The following is a 21,186-nucleotide window of genomic DNA, read 5'->3' on the forward strand; positions in this document are numbered from 1 at the left end:
CGTCTTCTCCCCAGGTTGAGTGGATCGCACTGGTGTGTTGTCTCCTTGCGAAGATTTCAAAACACTTAAACATTTCCGGCACTTATAAGTAGAACTTCCACTCTGCATGAAAATGTCGAATTCTGCTTTGCCAATGTTAAGGCAATCGAGATGAAATCGAAGACCACAGGGTCCCGCACATTTAAGGAACTTTTGTCTCCCGAAGAAGGCCGAATTACAAATCGTACAGATATCCTTACTTGGCGCCATAGCAATACAAGCAGCGAGGCACTGACTAAGCAATTCAGGCAGCTACTCACTAGCACAACCGTTCAGCATGACGGCTGACGACCGAATGTGATAATAATAATAATAATAATAATAATAGCACGTATGGGCGAATCCAGAAATGCATATAGAGTGTTAGTTGGGAGGCCGGCGGGAAAAAGGCCTTTGGGGAGGCCGAGACGTAGATGGGAAGATAATATTAAAATGGATTTGAAGCAGGTGGGATATGATGGTAGAGACTGGATTAATCTTGCTCAGGATAGGGATCAATGGCGGGCTTATGTGAGGGCGGAAATGAACCTCCGGGTTCCTTAAAAACCAATAAGTAAGTAAGTAATAATAATAATAATATCTTGAAATTTACTGTCTCCAGTATTTTGATGGTGGAATCTATGTGGTTTCGAAACATCAGAGACAGTAAACCTCAAGATACGGTTGGAAAAACTAAATCATTTTTTTGCAAAGCTCTACCTACTTTACAACAACTTCTTATAAGCATCACGTAATTCATTTCAGCAAATAAATTACAATTAAAAAATACTTTCTGTAAATTAATTCCATTGTAGTTCTTACTTTCTTATTGTTTAACATTTCTTGTAACAAGTGGACAATTTTGTTCTGTACCAGGATTCGATGCCCAATGAAGGTGAATCATCCAAGAGCCAGTCCGAAAAGGAAGGAGCAGCCTCTAAGAGCAGTGAGAGCCAACAACCTGATCCAGCGACATAGTGATTTTTTTTCTTTTCATTTGTGTAAGACTGACTGTCTTGGTGATATTCGACTTTTTTTACTCTTTATAGTTCCTTTATACAATTAATGTTTATCACTTGCCTTAAAAGGTAGGAAATACTAATTGCTCTCTCTTCCGCTCTCTGTCTTTATCTCTTATATATAGTTAGAGGTCTGCATGGGCCAGAATTTTAAAGGCTGGCCATTTCTGGCCTGTGAAGTGAACCCAGACCTAAACCTGTCTTGAGTCTGAGATAGTTTATAAATGTATTACCCAAGGCCGACAAAAACTTCAAAGCATTGAAAGGAGTCCAGCATAAGCTAAAATTGAGACATTAATAATGTTTACCCAATTTATTCATATTATTATAATAATGCAGTTGGAGTAATGATAACTCTAAGTGGAGGAAACAAGTACACAAAAAAAATAAATAAATAAAATAGAAAAATGAGTAAAGAAGTAAATACGTAAATAAGTAAGTAAGTGAATGAGTAAATTAAACACAGAATAAATATGGGAAATGCGTGTTATTATTCGGTTGAGAAGCTCTTATCATCCAGTCTGCTGTCCAAAAATCTGAAAGTTAGAATTTATAAAACAGTTATATTACCGGTTGTTCTGTATGGTTGTGAAACTTGAACTCTCACTCTGAGAGAGGAACATAGGTTAAGGGTGTTTGAGAATAAGTTGCTTAGGAAAATATTTGGGGCTAAGAGGGATGAAGTTACAGGAGAATGGAGAAAGTTACACAACGCAGAACTGCACGCATTGTATTCTTCACCTGACATAATTAGGAACATTAAATCCAGACGTTTGAGATGGGTAGGGCATGTAGCACGTATGGGCGAATCCAGAAATGCATATAGAGTGTTAGTTGGGAGACCGGAGGGAAAAAGACCTTTAGGAAGGCCGAGACGTAGATGGGAGGATAATATTAAAATGGATTTGAGGGAGGTGGGGTATGATGATAGCGACTGGATTAATCTTGCACAGGATATGGACCGCTGGCGGGCTTATGTGAGGGCGGCAATGAACCTTCGGGTTCCTTAAAAGCCATTTGTAAGTAAGTAAGTGAATGAGTATGTCAATCAATCAGTCAATTTATGCAATGTGAAAATAAGTAGACCTACTCATCCGTCATTACTAGAGACACTGTAAAACAGTGAATAAAATATATCAAAGACGGTAAATAAAGCTACTGTAATTCGTGAAAAATAGTCATTATTTAAATTTGTAAATCGTGAAAAAAAAAATTGAATTTAAACATGGAAATCACTTTTAAAAAATTGATAATAAAACACTCATTCCCCTACATTATTCCTTCATTGCATACTCTTGCTGGAAATGTGGAAAATATCTTTTATACATTTCCTCATGATGTGTTAATGTGTAACAAACTTGCGCATTTTTCACAGCTGAGCACACATGCTTTCCATATGATAAAACATAAAAGACAAACTCATTTTCGTACTTACTTCGAATGTTTCATTGTCGAAAATAAAATAATAGAATTTCGTGACCAGTGAATGTTCGATTCAACAATATTCGTAAAAAATAATCACATTTAACACACAAAATTGTCGAATTCAGAAAAGAAAAAAAAAAAAACAGGAAAATCGAGCAAAATCGCGATCGTAAAACGTGTCTACAGATGGAGTGTCGTTCATACGTATAGAAATTTTAACTCTGTGACTCAGCAGAAATTCGTATAAAAATCATTCGTGAAAATCTAGTCTCCCTAGTCATTTCTGATCCTTGCTGTGTACTAATCAGTTTACGATTTAATATCGTCGTGTGAATGCAAGAACTAGGTAACTTGATTTTTCATATTTTGTGACAGTGCCTATTTACTTATTTATTGCACTAAGGAATATGTCTCGTTTTCATTCACCTATTTGTTATATTGGAAAATAGATGTCGCTGGTATCGTTCGATCAGTTACCAAGTTCTTGCATTACATTTTGTGCGATTTTTGCAATGCTATAAAAGAGGTAACTAAAAAACGCAAATTTCGAGTTACCTAGTTCTTTCATTCACACGACGATATGATGTACTGATGCTAGAGGCATTATTTAATTAAAAATGAAAATTGTAGCTTTGCATGTTTGCCAGTCAGGCATAAAATAAGGGTTTCCTGTAAAGCTTGGTTGTATATGAGGCATTGCAGATATTAGGGGCAAGCTCACAATTTAGATTCTTTGCTGAGTTTGCCTCTAATATCTGCAGTGCCTCAACTATTTTCCGTTTCTTTATTTTTGTGATGAAAAATTATTATTATTAACATGGTACTTAAAGAGGAAAAAAACTATCTGACCCAAAAATAAGGCCATAAAAATATTCAGTTCTTGTTCTAATTGCCTAAGCGTGAGAAGCTCTTGAAAGTTTTCAGCCCAAACTGGCCCATAAATAAGGCCATTCTTGTTCTAATTGCCTTAGCTTGAGCTTAAAGTTTTCAGCCCAAACCTGGCACATGGGCTGGACTGGACCGGACTAGATTAGGCTTAGACCCATGCTCATGCAGACCTCTGCATACAGACACTGTCTCACTCTCTCTCTCTGTTTCCTAGGTCCTGCAGTAGTTCAATTACTTAGCCGACCTCTCTCTACATACGAGGTATATGTGGAACAATATAGCTATGAGGCAGGTTTCCTCTGAGTCTTTATGTGCAGAGTTTTCGTATTACCAGGAGTCTATTTTCAAGAGTTCTTTTTTTATTTGATACTAAAAAACAGTCACCCAGCAAACTGAATTAATTTCTGGGTGTGTGACCAGTTTTGTTGATATAAAATTGTATTGTAACTTGACTTACAGTAGAATCTCGAAGTGACAACTTCCTTTTTTGATGCATGCCACACATCTTGCAGAAATGTTCTCAGTAACATTGCTGAGTTCGATTCTCCTGGGGCCTTTTTCACAAAGGTATGAATTAATAATTCACAAGTGAATTTAAAATCAAGAAAATTGTTTTTCACAAAAAAATTACTTGTATGCTTTTGTTTTATTACCTGATGCTTCTTAATTAAGTGATGTTAATATTTTCAGTTCACTTCATTTATTTTAGTAATCAACAGAAGAGGACTGCTATAGGCTACATCAAAGGCTAAGTATGAATGAATGAATGAAATAGCCTATTAGTGTCCCTTAGAAGGGCTAAGGCCTCCTGCAAGAGGGAAAGCTCTGGCTCCGTTTTGCTCACGTGTCGAGCTTGTCCACGTGGGCGGAGTTGTGCACTACACATCGACAATTATGACTAAATATTAACACTTTGTCACTTAATTATAACTAATATATTCAACACTTTCGTCATTTAGGATTGTACTCATTTCTGTTAGTCTGTTGTGCACGTTAGTTATCACATTAGAATATTTAGGCTTTGTCATTCAGGTGATTTCAGTTCCTACTCATTGGTCTACGTCTAATTCGCTCTAAATTAACATATTAGGATATGTATCACTTTGTCCTTGGGATGCGTTGTCTCTACTCAACTAGCTGTCTTCCTAGCTCCTTCCATCCTCTCCTACATTGTGCTACTCTACTCCAGTGTGTTCCGATCTGGTGCCTGAAGGAGTCAGCCCATCTGACTCTCGGCCTTCCCAGTCTTCTCTTTCCTTGGTAGGGGTCCCAAGTAGTTGTTATTTGCGCCCATCTATTCCCCTGCAGCCTTACCACATGTCCTCCCCATCTCCATTTTATCCTTGCCGCTTCATGAACTATGTTCTTGGAGGATGTGATTTCTTGCAGCCTCTTGTTGTTAATCTTGTCCTTCAAAGATAAAGGCTAAGTATAAAATAATTAAATCAAAAACATTGGATGATATACAAATAAAGCTAAAATTAAGGTTGTAATTAAAAAATTCACTTATGCAATAACATGGATTATTTATAAGCCATTTATATAATATTCTTTTGATGAACACTGAAATGCGCATGTACTGTATGTGCATGGGGTAACTATCTTAACTGTCTTAACTTGCCTGTGTACTGGGAGATAGGCTTGGTTCTCCTTTTACTGCGTTCAATATGGTATTGTTCACATTTATTTTCGCAAAGGTCACATACACACAAATCATCCGAGCAGTGGAACTTTTTAGTTTTACACAGAGCATGATGGAAGACGTGCACAGCTAGTCATGTTATTATGTGTCTCTCTTTGCTGTTTGGCCCTGTCCATTCTCGGTTCATCATGGCTTTGCTACTGTAAAAGTCACTCCATATTTCCGACTTCTTTGTATATAGTAAGTTTGTTAGTTTTTCTGTTTCTGCAGTGCATGGCAGGAGGAATTTGATTCTCAGTTCTTCCATGAGGAATGGTTCCCTTGTCATTTCATATGTGAGGCGAAATGGTGTTGTTGTTGCCACTCCTAATGCCTTCTTGAGAAATCTTACCTTCACTTTTTCCAGTGTGGCCAAGTTGCTACATTGAGGCTTGGCTGTATGATGTCAATGCTGTAACATAGCATTGGGACTATTTTTGCATGGAAGAGCTTTATTGCTGTTTCTAGTGAGAGCAGTGTGATGTGCATTATTTCGTTAATTCCCCATACTGCCAGCTCTGCTCTTTCCATGATGTGTCTTGTGTAACTCTTTCCCGTTGAATGAAGTATTTCACCTAGATACTTCAGTTCCCGTGGTATTCTGATGCTTGTATTGTCAATCCTGATTTCATGATCACTTGAAATTCTGCCACTCTTTCTGAATACCATGAATTCTGATTTGGCGGGGTTGATTTGAAATCCATGTTTTTTGCACCATGTTGCCATTTTGTCTAGAGTTTGTTGCAGTGTCTTGATGTCTCGTGCTGCAACTGCAATATTGTCTGCATATGCGAAGATTGATATGTTGCTTTCTTTTTCTTCCTTAATGAAGTCTCCAGGTGCTAAGTTAATAGCAGGGGACTCATGGGGTCTCCCTGTAGAACTCTCTTCGTTTATCTCACTGGGCGGGTGTGGTTTAAGTTGTCTGACATTATGACATTGTTGTACCTCGATCTATTACTTAGGAAGCGGTACCAAACACTGTTATTCCCAAGGGTGAGCCGGAGTTTTTCCTTTAGTCAACTTCTGTCGAGGATGTCAAAGGCTTTCGTGAAGTCCAGGAATGCGACAAATAACTTTCCTTTTCTTTATTGCAGTGCATCATTTATTTCACTTAATAGGAGGTCAATTGCGATCAATGTGGATCTTCCAGTTCTGAAGCGAACTGTTTGTCTAGTATATTTTCTTCTATTTCATTACGTATCCTGGTGTACACTAGTTTTCACAAGGCCTTAAAGGGATTGGATTCCAGTGCGATGCTTCTATGGTTGTTAGTGTTGATTGGCTCTCCTTTGCCTTTGAATATCGTAAAATGGGGTAAAGTTGGCCAATATTTTTGTATTTTCAAGTAGATGCATAGGAAATAATTTACTTTTACACTTGAAAATTTGTATGTATATTGATACACATTTCACATATATATATTACATAAAGGTCATAATTGTAAAAATAATACATTTAAAGATATTCTGGGGTAAAGTTGGCCAATATTGGTTTTACATTGTGGCCAAGTTTAAAAATGCTATAAAGTAATATTTGGCAGCTGCCATGTGTAAAATGTCAATAAAAAGGCACAAGATATGTATGAAATACAAACTAACTGAACAAATTAACATTCTTCTGACCATTTTACATCCAATTGCAGAAAAGCAAATCTTCCTCTTCTTAGATCCTTAACCACAATGTCGTTGTAATGTTCTTCTTCTCAATATTTGCTATGTCAGGAACACGAGAAAACAAAGTAATGTTCTTTCTTGTTCAGTTGGTTCCTGAAAAAATTAACTTCAAAATCATCTTCAAATCGATTTACAATCTTACCAATGTAAAGCTTCTCTTTATGCTCTATTTCAGTGTGGATTCTGAGGAGAATGAATCATTTTCCCTGAAAATATTTTGTTCATTCATAGAAGCAGATTGTACATTTCCAGGTCATTTGGTTTCTTTTGTACGAACTGAAAAATTTTTCCTGTTAGAAGAGAGCCAATTGTTGATCCATAGGTTTATAAAATGAGGCTTTACTGAAGCAAAGACACTGGATAGAGATATCACTTGAAGAGGTCTTGGTTGCAAATACGTTGCCTGTTTTGCAATGTTATCGACTTTCTTGTTTCCAGATATACCACAATGACTAGGTATCCATTGAAATGTTATTTCCTTTAGGAGTTTTTTTAGTTTACTTAGTTGTTTCTGAATTGAAATAATTCTATGTGCGTGTCCTTTATATAGTCTCATAAAAAGAAGTTGCAGGGTGTTAGGATCTGGCGAACAGGGACGCCACCTTAAATAATTCAAATCATTCTATCCTGCATGTGCTATCCAACGTCATTGTAGATGGGTATTAAGATACCAGCACACTTTGTTGTGAAAATGTGGCAGTGTGCCATCTTGTTGAAATATGAAGTCATCCATATAGCTGTGGTATCATCCATTCTCTGGTTGGATAATCTCAAGGGAGTTATTCCTGTAAAAGTCAGATTTGCATTCTTCAGTTAACTTTTACATTATCACATGCATCATTCAGTAGATTGTGTATTTCATTTAGTGTTTCTGGGTTTAAGGTTTGCTCTTGATTTGAGACCGTACCATTTCAATTGGGTTAAGTATGCAATGATATGGTGGTAGTCTTAGCATCACATGTCCATAAAAAGTGACCATCTCATCAATTACATATTTCTTCTTTTTTTCATGTGAGGGTAATTGTTCATCTACTATTTCGAGAAGAACTGATATTATGGGCACTGTAATATTATGACATTTCATAAATTCTATTATTGAATCTTTCTTCCATAAGTGTTTGGTTTTGGATTTAGTGCAGGACTATGGTACCTTTTTTTCGTGTGAGGGTAATTGTTCATCTACTATTTCGAGAAGAACTGGCATTATGGGCACTGGCTAAGTACTGTAATATTATGACATTTCATATATTCTGTTATTGAATATTTCTTCCATAAGTGTTTGGTTTTGGATTTAGTGCAGGACTATGATATCTTTTTTTCGTGTGAGGGTAATTGTTCATCTGCTATTTCGAGAAGAACTGGCATTATGGGCACTGGCTCAGTACTGTAATATTATGACATTTCATAAATTCTATTATTGAATCTTTCTTCCATAAGTGTTTGGTTTTGGATTTAGTGCAGGACTATGGTATCTTTTTTTCATGTGAGGATAATTGTTCATCTACTATTTCGAGAAGAACTGGCATTATGGGCACTGGCTCAGTACTGTAATATTATGACATTTCATAAATTCTGTTATTGAATATTTCTTCCATAAGTGTTCGGTTTTGGAATTAGTGCAGGACTATGGTACCTTTTTTTCGTGTGAGGGTAATTGTTCATCTACTATTTCGAGAAGAACTGGCATTATGGGCACTGGCTCAGTACTGTAATATTATGACACTTCATAAATTCTGTTATTGAATATTTCTTCCATAAGTGTTTGGTTTTGGATTTAGTGCAGGACTATGGTACCTTTTTTTTTCGTGTGAGGGTAATTGTTCATCTACTATTTTGAGAAGAACTGGCATTATGGGCACTGGCTCAGTACTGTAATATTATGACATTTCATAAATTCTATTATTGAATCTTTCTTCCATAAGTGTTTGGTTTTGGATTTAGTGCAGGACTATGCTATCTTTTTTTCGTGTGAGGGTAATTGTTCATCTACCATTTTGAGAAGAACTGGCATTATGGGCACCGGCTCAGTACTGTAATATTATGACATTTCATAAATTCTATTATCGAATCTTTATTCCTTAAGTGTTTGGTTTTGGATTTAGTGCAGGACTATGGTATCTTTTTTTCGTGTGAGGGTAATTGTTCATCTTCTATTTCGAGAAGAACTGGCATTATGGGCACTGGCTCAATACTGTAATATTATGACATTTCATAAATTCTGTTATTGAATATTTCTTCCATAAGTGTTTGGTTTTGGATTTAGTGCAGGACTATGGTATCTTTTTTTCGTGTGAGGGTAATTGTTCATCTACTATTTCGAGAAGAACTGGCATTATGGGCACTGACTCAGTACTGTAATATTATGACATTTCATAAATTCTGTTATTGAATATTTCTTCCATAAGTGTTTGGTTTTGGATTTAGTGCAGGACTATGGTATCTTTTTTTTCGTGTGACGGTAATTGTTCATCTACTATTTCGAGAAGAACTGGCATTATGGGCACTGGCTCAGTACTGTAATATTATGACATTTCATAAATTCTGTTATTGAATATTTCTTCCATAAGTGTTTGGTTTTGGATTTAGTGCAGGACTATGGTATCTTTTTTTCGTGTGAGGGTAATTGTTCATCTACTATTTCGAGAAGAACTGGCATTATGGGCACTGACTCAGTACTGTAATATTATGACATTTCATAAATTCTGTTATTGAATATTTCTTCCATAAGTGTTTGGTTTTGGATTTAGTGCAGGACTATGGTATCTTTTTTTTCGTGTGAGGGTAATTGTTCATCTACTATTTCGAGAAGAACTGGCATTATGGGCACTGGCTCAGTACTGTAATATTATGACATTTCATAAATTCTGTTATTGAATATTTCTTCCATAAGTGTTTGGTTTTGGATTTAGTGCACGACTATGATAACTTGGATTATCGCACACACAATTACCTACGGTTTTTCTAATCTTTTCAGCACACAGTTTTCAAACCAGCCCTAAAAAATTTCGGAGTTCATTGAGCCATGGTAATCGGCAGGAGCATTTTTCATCTTCTGATGAATCACAAAGAGAGCTCTGGTCATGAATCCAGAATGTCTTATACAGTGCACAATTACAATTCTATCGCCTTTCTGATTCGGAACAGACACCATGCAGTTCTTCATGTAATCCGAACAGATCTTCATTTTACACGTATTACTATCAAACCAAGTTTCATCCAAATACACATTGTTGTATACTTGTTGTTTATTCTTTTTAATTTCTTCTAAATATCTATATCTCCATGCAACTATTTCGTTATTAATAAGTATTTAATGAATTTCAATCTTAAGACATATCAACTTGCAAATGTTTATTTGCTATTTAATAACAATATATGAATGTTTTCGCCGTTTAGGGCATCTTCAGATATAACAAAACATATAATCTGGACCTATAATAGTAAATTATGCAAATAACGTGGAATAGAGAACAATATATGTGATACATGAAATTCGTGAGCTTTATGTAAAATATGACATAATACAGGATGAATATTGAGATAATCTTTGGATTTTGAACTTAGACTGGAGGCATATTTTATTTTATACATATAGCTCATGTTACAATTAATATACAATGTTTAAAATTTGTCAATGATGTTAAATTTAAAATTTACAATGATGATAATAAAATATTTTAGAGTAATCTTGGCTGAAAGTTGTCGTAAGTTACAAGATAGTTTACGTAGTTGATGTTCGTGTGTTTTGTAATTATTTCACTTAGAGAGGCCGTTGGCATTTGAATGGATGTTGTTTGACGTTGATGACTACTTTGCAATTAATATACAGTGATTAAAATTAGTCAATGTTAAAATATTAAAATTTATAATGAAGATAATAAAAAAATATTTAGAGTACTCATGGCTAAAAATTGTCGTAAGTTACAAGATAGTTTTCGTAGTTGATGTTCGTATGTTTTGTAATTGTTTCACTTAGAGAGGTCATTGGCTTTTGAAATGGCTACTCTAATGTGATGACATCCTATTACGTGTCCTCAGGTTTATTGAAGTATATAAATGAAGAAGTATTCTTCACCTGACATAATTAGGAACATTAAATCCAGACGTTTGAGATGGGCAGGGCATGTAGCACGTATGGGCGAATCCAGAAATGCATATAGAGTGTTAGTTGGGAGACCGGAGGTAAAAAGACCTTTAGGGAGGCCGAGACGTAGATGGGAGGATAATATTAAAATGGATTTGAGGGAGGTGGGGTATGATGATAGAGACTGGATTAATCTTGCACAGGATAGGGACCACTGGCGGGCTTATGTGAGGGCAGCAATGAACCTTCGGGTTCCTTAAAAGCCATTTGTAAGTAAGTAAGTAAGTTCTATAAATTTGTATGTGCTGGTGTTGGTGTGTTGGTGGTTTTAAGAGAACTGAGGTGTTAAACCAAATGTTTGCGTTGGTATTGTGCAACTTAATCTTTAGGTTCAGATATCGTTTATACAAAGTTGTCTGATTGACATTGAGTAATTTACAATTCATTTTATGTATCAATATGCCTGGTAAATTATTAATAAGTATTTAATGAATTTCAATCTTAAGACATATCAACTTGCAAATGTTTATTTGCTATTTAATAACAATATATGAACGTTTTCGCCGTTTAAGGCATCTTCAGATATAACAAAACATATAATCTGGACCTATAATAGTAAATTATGCAAATAACATGGAATAGAGAACAATATATGTGATACATGAAATTCATGAGCTTTATGTAAAATATGACATAATACAGGATGAATATTGAGATAATCTTTGGATTTTGAACTTAGACTGGAGGCATATTTTATTTTATACATATAGCTCATGTTACAATTAATATACAATGTTTAAAATTTGTCAATGATGTTAAATTTAAAATTTACAATGATGATAATAAAATATTTTAGAGTAATCTTGGCTGAAAGTTGTCGTAAGTTACAAGATAGTTTACGTAGTTGATGTTCGTGTGTTTTGTAATTATTTCACTTAGAGAGGCCGTTGGCATTTGAATGGATGTTGTTTGACGTTGATGACTACTTTGCAATTAATATACAGTGATTAAAATTAGTCAATGTTAAAATTTTAAAATTTATAATGAAGATGCCCTAAACGGTGAAAACGTTCATATATTGTTATTAAATAGCAAATAAACATTTGCAAGTTGATATGTCTTAAGATTGAAATTCATTAAATACTTACTAATAATTTACCAGGCACATTTATACATAAAATGAATTGTAAATAACTATTTCGTTGGTTTTGGATTTAAGAACTTTTCCTGGAACTTTTTTATACGAAAATCCCATGCTGCATAATCTTCTCACTGTTGTAACTCCATAAGGGAATTCAATATCACTGCCTCCTGTTTTCTCACGCATTATTTCCGTAAGATTATTTTCTGTTGGCGATATTCCTTTCATGTATAGTTGATATATTGTTCAACAAAGTAAATCACGCGTAAAATCGTCTATCTTATCTAATTCTGTTTTAATTTTGTTTATATTCTTGTTAGTTGGCGTACTGTAAGTCTGAATCTCCATGCCGAAATTTTTTTACTACAGTAATGCTAATGCCAATTGTATCCAATGTCAAATGATTAAGATGTTTACTCATTATTCATTAAAACTGCCACCACTTTCGATTACTCTATGGATAAAATTCCTAACATTAGATACAATTTTAACACTTTATCTTCTTAGCTTCGTTCCTTTGTCACTAACATGTTCTGTTTTCTTTGATGCTGTCCTTTGTTCTTGTGATGATCTTGGATCTTCAGGTGAATTAGAAGGCCCTGGCTGTGTATCATCTACTGTATTCCAAAGCAAAGAAACTTCTCTGAGAGAATCCAGTCGTTGATTGCGAGATCACCATAACAGAATTCCCTTCTGCTAAACAACAGATTTCGTTCAACTGAATTCCCTTTTCGACACTCTTTTAATGTGTTACAATATTTCTGATATGATCATAGATCATAGACAAATACAACAGGTTCATAAAGGAACTATCCAAAGGCTGGAATTTGAGTGTTGTATGGAGTAGTTTTGACAACATCTATACATGATGTGATCTAGCATACAGGATCACTTCTAGTTCTTTATGACTACAGTGACCGTCCAAAATCAACAACATAGGACTGACTCTTCTTAGACACTTTACAAAGTATTTCAGCCATCCAAAAAGGATGTCATCAGTCATTTACTTCTTTGAATGGGTACATCTTTGCTTTCATCAGACGCTCCTAATTTTTTGTATAGGGAAGATTAAAAATGGTGGAATGAAAAATATCAAGGTGATGTTCTGTCCTCTTTCTCCTGATGAGTTTCCTAACCTGTTATTTTCCCTTTACACATATTACAGTTCTCATGCACTGGAGAAATTCCTGTTTCATCATCGTTGAATATATGTGAAGGGAAACAATTAATTTTTCTCCATCAGTTCCACAAGCTTGCTGAAAAACAGGACTCTTTGGGGCTTGTTAAAACTTACCGCTCGCATCATGCTAGTGGATTCAGGTGTCCTTAATGTTCTTTCAGATGTCTTTTCAGAAAGCTGTAATAAAAATCTTTTCCGTCAAGTTTCGTAGTCTCGTTAAACTTGTAAGGTAATTTCAACTCTGTTAGATCAAATGCCAAGTTCAAGAATTCTTCTTGCTTAATGGCATAAACATGTCTAACCGCGTGATATGGGGTAACAGTTACTCTTCATAGCTATTAGAGAATGTAAGTTAAAATCTGCCAAGTTTAAGGAAGTACATTAGTTTCTTTTCCTTTCTTTATTTTAGTATTCCTGTCATGTTGAGAACTCTTTCGAACACAATATATCCTAACTGCTTCCCTAATACTTATTTTTCCCATTAGCACATCGTTCATGGCAAGTTACATATTTTCTTCCGTCCAACAACCCTTTCTATTCTGTTTTTCTTTGGAATTCAGCATTATCTCTTCCAACGGTGAGATCTGTAGCACAGAAAAGCATTTTATTTCTGTGTGTGATGCTGATTGACCGAACACTGTCTAGTCTTACCGATGCACATGCCAATGAAAGAATTCCCGCCATTTTTAAGGTTACATGAATTTTTAAATAATAATAATAAAGGTGTGCCTGATAAGGCATTTGAAATCTAGTTTAGATCAGTTCTTAACATATTCATTTAGAGTCTTATTGTTATTCGGGCACTTTGTTAGATGGTATCTTTCACATTTTAAATTGCACAGTTCACATACACAACTTTCACACAGTTCGTGGTAACTTTTTGTTTTGCACAACTTATGATGAAAACCATGTATCACGAAGCAGATTATTACATGTCTTGGAGTATGATTCTCTTTCTTCCATTTCCTATCTACCATAGCACCTGTGGCATAGAAATCAGGATCTATCGTATGGCATTTCTCTTTTCTTCTTTCTAGAAGGTCCTTGTATGGCTATGTTGATTGCAGTAGTATTTGGAGTCTGATGTCTTCTATGTAGAAGGTTTCTCTGGCCATCTCGTACACTAGCCTTGAAGGTGCGTTTCTTCCTGTTCCTAGTGTGCATTTGAGAAAGCGTGCTTTGACTTTCTCTATTCTCTCTGGGTCGGTGAGGGTTAGTTTCTCCCATATGAGGGTGATTCCATCTGTCACTATTGGTGTGAAGACTTCTTCAGTAGCACCATTGCTGTTTCCAGCGATAGTCTGGTCAGGTCATTTATCTGGTGAATTGCTCTCGTGGCTGCTGCTGTTCTTTCCTGGATATGGTAGCTGAATGAGTTGACTATTGATTACAGGGTCACCCCTAGATATTTGAAGTTGTTTACAGTTATTAGCGGTCTGTCGTTCAGCGTTGTGCTTTGCCAACATAAATGCACTCATTTATTTAAACAGAGAGATTTTTATCTTGAGACTAGTACCGTTGCTGGTATATTTTATCATTGCTCCAATATAAATGCAGTCTTGAGGCCCGCTCCCACTTAGCGGAATCGAACCAAAACGAAAAGTCTGTTGCCGCTCACATCTAGTGGAATCGAACCGAACAATAACTACTGAAGCTTTCCTGGCGACGTGATAATTCGAAATTTTCTCGGGCTTCCAGCCAGGTCATAAGTTGGTTATCCACCGACATTTCGAGGATGTCCATCTTCCTCATCTTCAGGGTTAAATGATGTCTAGGGGTACCCAGCTCCTTAATTTATAGTGCCAGAGGGGGAGGTCAGCCGAGGAGCTGTGTGCTGATTGGCTCTTATTAGTGCGGACCGCAGCGTGAACGCGGCCGACGTGTCGTCTTGCTTTGTGCTTTTCGGCTGATTGACCGCGGGTCTCACGATGGGCTCGGCGGACGAGTTCTTATGTGTCCTCCGCTGATGACGGCCTGTCGTCTGGGTGTTGAGAAATTTAATAGCCGGTGCCCACGCCGCGCTTAGTTGGAGACCCGAGTCCCGATTCAGGTTACCGTGTTCCGCCGCTATGGCCAAGTTTCCTTTACTCTTCTATCCCAGTAGCCCGAACACTGCGCCTCTTTCTGCTATCGTCCATTTAAATACGTTGTGAAGAGAAATTCTGTTCGATTCGATTCCGCTAAGTGAGAGCGGGCCTTTAGACTACTGGAGGCAAACTTTGACAGGCAGAATATTCTCTTTAGAAATCTCGACTTTGCAGATTCGAGTTTTCTCAGATTGCTTGTGTTCAATTTAAATGCCAGCAAGGCATTCAGGACAAATTCTTCTTCTCCACTAAAATGCACAGTGATAATCTTCTTCCTGTGAAAATAGGAACCTGATATCCATCTGTCCATCTCTCCGTCCGTCCATCCATCCATCCATCCATCTATCTCTGACCTTTGGTGTGGCTGTGGTGAACATAAATCTCAGTGACATAGACAACGTTCCTACCTTCTCTTCTATATTTCTGGAGGACTCTCAATAGGCTAACAAGCAAACGTTCTGATGGGGGCAGATAAAAAAGTTAATTTTTTTTCTTCCACCATATTAATAATGTCAAAAGAAGTGCTTATACAAATTTTGGCCACTCAACCGCAATTATGAGGGCCATAAAAAATAAGTTCACCAGGGGCCGTTAACAGAAAAAAAACACAATTTCATTGGACAAATTTATTGAAACAGACACAGCAATTGTTGAGCTATTTTTCAACATATTTTCCATCGGAATTGAGACATTTCTCATATCATGGGATCGACAGAGAGAGGTGCAGATGCAGTCAAACGCTGGTTCCGATCTGAGGCGGCTGACTTCTACGACACAAAAATTGATTCCATGGTATGACAGATATCTCAATTCCAGTGGGGGATATGTTGACAAATATTGCAACAATTGCTGTATCTGTTTCAATAAATATTTCCATGCAATTGTGTTTTTTTCTATAAACAGCCCCAGGGAAAATCACTTTCTGGAGGCCTCATAATTGCGGTCGAGTGGCCAAAATTTGTATAAGCACTTCTTTTGACATTATAAACATGGTGGAAGAAAAAAATTTAACTTTTTTATCTGCCCCCATCAGAATGTTTGCTTGTAAGCTAAATAATCGAATCCTTGATCCTTCAACTACCAATATAACTTTTATTTTTCATTTTCATTTCATTTATTATATTCCATAGATCTTACATTAGCAATTAAGCTTTAAGATTTGGAACAAGCCAAAATTTTACAAGATTACAATTACAATTTTTTACAACTTTTACAATTCTCTACAATTTTTTTACAATTTTCTACAATTTTTTACAATATTTTGGCGAGATGTAGTGAGATGTTTCTTCAGTTTTTGCCACCAACTTGAATCCTAGTGTTTGAAAATAACTCAAACTAGTGTTGTGTGAAATTGTCCTCTTCTGCATTGTTTTGAGTGCTGACTACCTCTTTTTATGTACAGATAGTTCATTTTACGAGGAATGCTTGTATTACGGGCCAAGCAGCAGCAAAAGTGTGTGCTGTGCAAGCAATCCTGGACATGACGTGTTCTTTACAAAGTCTCGAGTTCCAACGTATCTTGATTCAGTTAAGTTTGAAGTTCACTGTGGTATACATATATTTTGTATAGACTTTTACATCTCAAGTACCTACTTTAAAAGAAGACTGCTATTATGATATTAATGTAAGAATGTCAAGAATTATTACGGAAATTATGAATTTCAATTAGAGTGAATTTTGGTAATCAAATAATTTTTTGTCCAACATAACTAAATACAGAAACGCTAAATAATAGTCTAGTATAAAGATTCTCTTACTAAGTATTACGAATAAAAAATCAAGCTCCTTACATAATTTGTTTTTGTAGATGTGTGCACTCATACTCATATATGCATATTAAAAATATTTTTTCACATAGAGTGAGTAAAGAAAAAATATGCACCTAAAAGTTATGTCACATCTTGAAATATTCCTGAAAGATCCATTTGTAACACTGTAAAAATAACCTAAAACTATATATTCTTGCAATTTTTTTGTGTCTATAGTTTAAATATTATCAGTAGTTGATTTATAATAATTTTTGCATGTGGTCATGTACAAGTATTCTTAATAGAGAAATATATTATTTCCCTTAGTGAATCAAATGGTTACAAGTATACATTTTACAAAAACTTATAACATGCACATTATTGATCTAAATGAGGGGTTGAAAAGCAATGGTGGATCATTAATGTTTAGGTGAGGAGTTTGGACTTTTTCCATTGCTGGTTGTCACAATCAAAAATTAAGACACGACATTTCGAAGGGTGGTTCTCCCTTCGTCTTCAGGTGGAAAGAAGGAGAGAAAGGAAAAAAAAAACCTACTGTCGGGATCGTTACGTACAGCTATTCTGTATGGAAAGAAGGAGAGAAAGGAAAAAAAACCTACTGTTGGCATCGTTACGTACAGCTATTCTGTATGGAAAGAAGGAGAGAAAGGAAAAAAAACCTACTGTTGGGATCGTTACGTACAGCTATTCTGTATGGAAAGAAGGAGAGAAAGGAAAAAAAACCTACTGTTGGGATCGTTACGTACAGCTATTCTGTATGGAAAGAAGGAGAGAAAGGAAAAAAAAACTTACTGTTGGGATCGTTACGTACAGCTATTCTGTATGGAAAGAAGGAGAGAAAGGAAAAAAAAAACCTACTGTTGGGATCGTTACGTACAGCTATTCTGTATGGAAAGAAGGAGAAAAAGGAAAAAAAAAACCTACTGTTGGGATCGTTACGTACAGCTATTCTGTATGGAAAGAAGGAGAGAAAGGAAAAAAAAAAAAAACCTACTGTTGGGATCGTTACGTACAGCTATTCTGTATGGAAAGAAGGAGAGAAAGGAAAAAAAAAACCTACTGTTGGGATCGTTACGTACAGCTATTCTGTATGGAAAGAAGGAGAGAAAGGAAAAAAAAAACCTACTGTTGGGATCGTTACGTACAGCTATTCTGTATGGAAAGAAGGAGAGAAAGGAAAAAAAAAAACCTACTGTTGGGATCATTACGTACAGCTATTCTGTATGGAAAGAAGGAGAGAAAGGAAAAAAAAACCTACTGTTGGGATCATTACGTACAGCTATTCTGTATGGAAAGAAGGAGAGAAAGGAAAAAAAAAAAACCTACTGTTGGGATCGTTACATACAGCTATTCTGTATGGAAAGAAGGAGAGAAAGGAAAAAAAAAAACCTACTGTTGGGATCATTACGTACAGCTATTCTGTATGGAAAGAAGGAGAGAAAGGAAAAAAAAAAACCTACTGTTGGGATCGTTACGTACAGCTATTCTGTATGGAAAGAAGGAGAGAAAGGAAAAAAAAAAACCTACTGTTGGGATCGTTACGTACAGCTATTCTGTATGGAAAGAAGGAGAGAAAGGAAAAAAAAAACCTACTGTTGGGATCGTTACGTACAGCTATTCTGTATGGAAAGAAGGAGAGAAAGGAAAAAAAAAAACCTACTGTTGGGATTGTTACGTACAGCTATTCTGTATGGAAAGAAGGAGAGAAAGGAAAAAAAAAACCTACTGTTGGGATCGTTACGTACAGCTATTCTGTATGGAAAGGAGAAAAAGGAAAAAAAAAAACCTACTGTTGGGATCGTTACGTACAGCTATTCTGTATGGAAAGAAGGAGAGAAAGGAAAAAAAAAAACCTACTGTTGGGATCGTTACATACAGCTATTCTGTATGGAAAGAAGGAGAGAAAGGAAAAAAAAAAACCTACTGTAGGGATCGTTACGTACAGCTATTCTGTATGGAAAGAAGGAGAGAAAGGAAAAAAAAACCTACTGTTGGGATTGTTACGTACAGCTATTCTGTATGGAAAGAAGGAGAGAAAGGAAAAAAAAAACCTACTGTTGGGATCGTTACATACAGCTATTCTGTATGGAAAGGAGGAGAGAAAGGAAAAAAACCTACTGTTGGGATTGTTACGTACAGCTATTCTGTATGGAAAGAAGGAGAGAAAGGAAAAAAAAAAACCTACTGTTGGGATCGTTACATACAGCTATTCTGTATGGAAAGAAGGAGAGAAAGGAAAAAAACCTACTGTTGGAATCGTTACGTACAGCTATTCTGTATGGAAAGAAGGAGAGAAAGGAAAAAAACCTACTGTTGGGATTGTTACGTACAGCTATTCTGTATGGAAAGAAGGAGAGAAAGGAAAAAAAAAAACCTCCTGTTGGGATCGTTACGTACAGCTATTCTGTATGGAAAGAAGGAGAGAAAGGAAAAAAAACCTACTGTTGGGATCGTTACATACAGCTATTCTGTATGGAAAGAAGGAGAGAAAGGAAAAAACAGAATAGCTGTACGTAACGATCCCAACAGTAGGTTTTTTTTCCTTTCTCTCCTTCTTTCCACCTGAAGACGAAGGGAGAACCACCCTTCGAAACGTTGTCTTAATTTATGATCGTGACAACCAGCAATGGAAAAAGTCCAAACCCCTCACCTAAACATTAATGCACATTATTAAATCTTACTGGTAAATGTTTTGTGAAAAAGGCCCCAGGACTATTTTTACTTGAATGTAATAATCTTCTTTGGTTGTTTCTTTTTGCTATAACCAATCCTTCTATATTCTGTGTACCACATTATTCTGTTATTTGCTGGTTTATCTAGCAAAACTTTTATCTCACCCATAATTTTGCTGTATGAAATATTTTTAGTTTTTGTTGTGTCAGGATATTTATTTTTGACTTCTAAAATTGAAGAGCACAGAGGAAAAACTTGGTAAGTCCAAAATGATCGATTTTCTGTTTTAGATGTCATGTAATAGTTCAGGTAGTATAGATTTGTGTAGTTTAACTGTGCAGAATAACAACTTCATTAGTCCAAAGAAATTTGAAGAATGATAACCCAAAGACAATAGAATATAATGGGTCTTGAAACTTTTAACTTACTCTCCTGTAAAAACAGTAAAACGTGACATATCATGTTTTTCCCTTGTACTCTTTAATTATAAAGAAAAAATAATGAGAATGTAAGATGTGTCTATCGACATTTTGTGTATGGATTCTTGTATGCAGAAAAACACATGTGAAGTTCCACTAATTCAGATTGTACTGTATTTAAAGTATTAACAAGAGACATTGTTAAAATAACCAAAGAATCTTCCTTGTTACATATACTAACATTTTAAATAAAATGTATTTATTTTTAATCACAATGTTAATATTGTCAAATTGTGTATTCTATGACAAACTTCTACCGAACTATCTTGTTACAAGTAGAGACCTTATTTTGTCCCAGAACGCATGAAGATAAGGTTAGCTGTTCATAGACTACATTGACGTGACGTCATATTTGATGCGTGGCACAGTATCTTGTTTGTGCTGAAGTTCACATTCTATTCATGATTCAAAACTAGATCTCATAGACTGTATACAGTGCATTATAGTGATAAACACTGATGATACTATAATGTTTCCTACAATTTAAATTATTTTTTCATTTATTTTCACTGTTCTGAGTTAAGACCATAAAGCCGCCTTTTCTGCTCAACCAGTATAAAAATTCATAGTAAATATAAATAACAGCAACACAGAAAACAATGAAATAATAATAATAATAATAATAATAATAATAATAATAATAATAATACCGGTAATAATAATAATAATAATAATAATAATAATCACATCATGATAATGATAATGATGATAATAATAGCAAAATGTAGATGTGTTCAGTTTTGGGACGAAATTGAAATTCAAACTGCTGAGCCATTTATACCCGAACCCACACTTCCTGAAGTCGAAATTGCGATAGAAGCTCTGAAAAATTATAAGTCTCCAGGTATCGATCAAATTCCAGCAGAAATAATACAAGAATGTACAGTAGTGACAAAAAAAAAACCGGACCGACCCTTGTAGCTGATTTCAGAGTCACAGATTCAAATTTTGCTAGTCACAAAACACATCCATCTTGTACAATTAATTGCAACAATGAAGTTTATTGCATTTGTTCGATTCTTACCGTCTTTTGTTTCCTTCAGTGCCTCAAACTTACAGAGGAAAG

The 21,186-nt window shown here is 35.5% G+C and overlaps 1 protein-coding gene across 3 annotated transcripts in view; it reads left to right on the forward strand.

The window, feature by feature from the left end:
* LOC138712139 (modifier of mdg4-like) overlaps positions 1-20,329 on the forward strand; it is a 48,782-nt gene extending 28,453 nt beyond the window's left edge. For all 3 annotated transcript variants that reach the window (XM_069843644.1, XM_069843723.1, XM_069843813.1), the window contains exon 11: positions 895-20,329. In XM_069843644.1, the coding sequence (XP_069699745.1) occupies positions 895-996 (102 nt within the window). In that variant the 3' untranslated portion in view covers positions 997-20,329. The remainder of the gene's footprint in view (positions 1-894) is intronic.
* The last annotated feature ends 857 nt before the right edge of the window (positions 20,330-21,186 follow it).

Source organism: Periplaneta americana, chromosome 1, assembly GCF_040183065.1.
Source record: "Periplaneta americana isolate PAMFEO1 chromosome 1, P.americana_PAMFEO1_priV1, whole genome shotgun sequence".
NCBI classification, from domain to species: Eukaryota; Metazoa; Arthropoda; class Insecta; order Blattodea; family Blattidae; genus Periplaneta; species Periplaneta americana.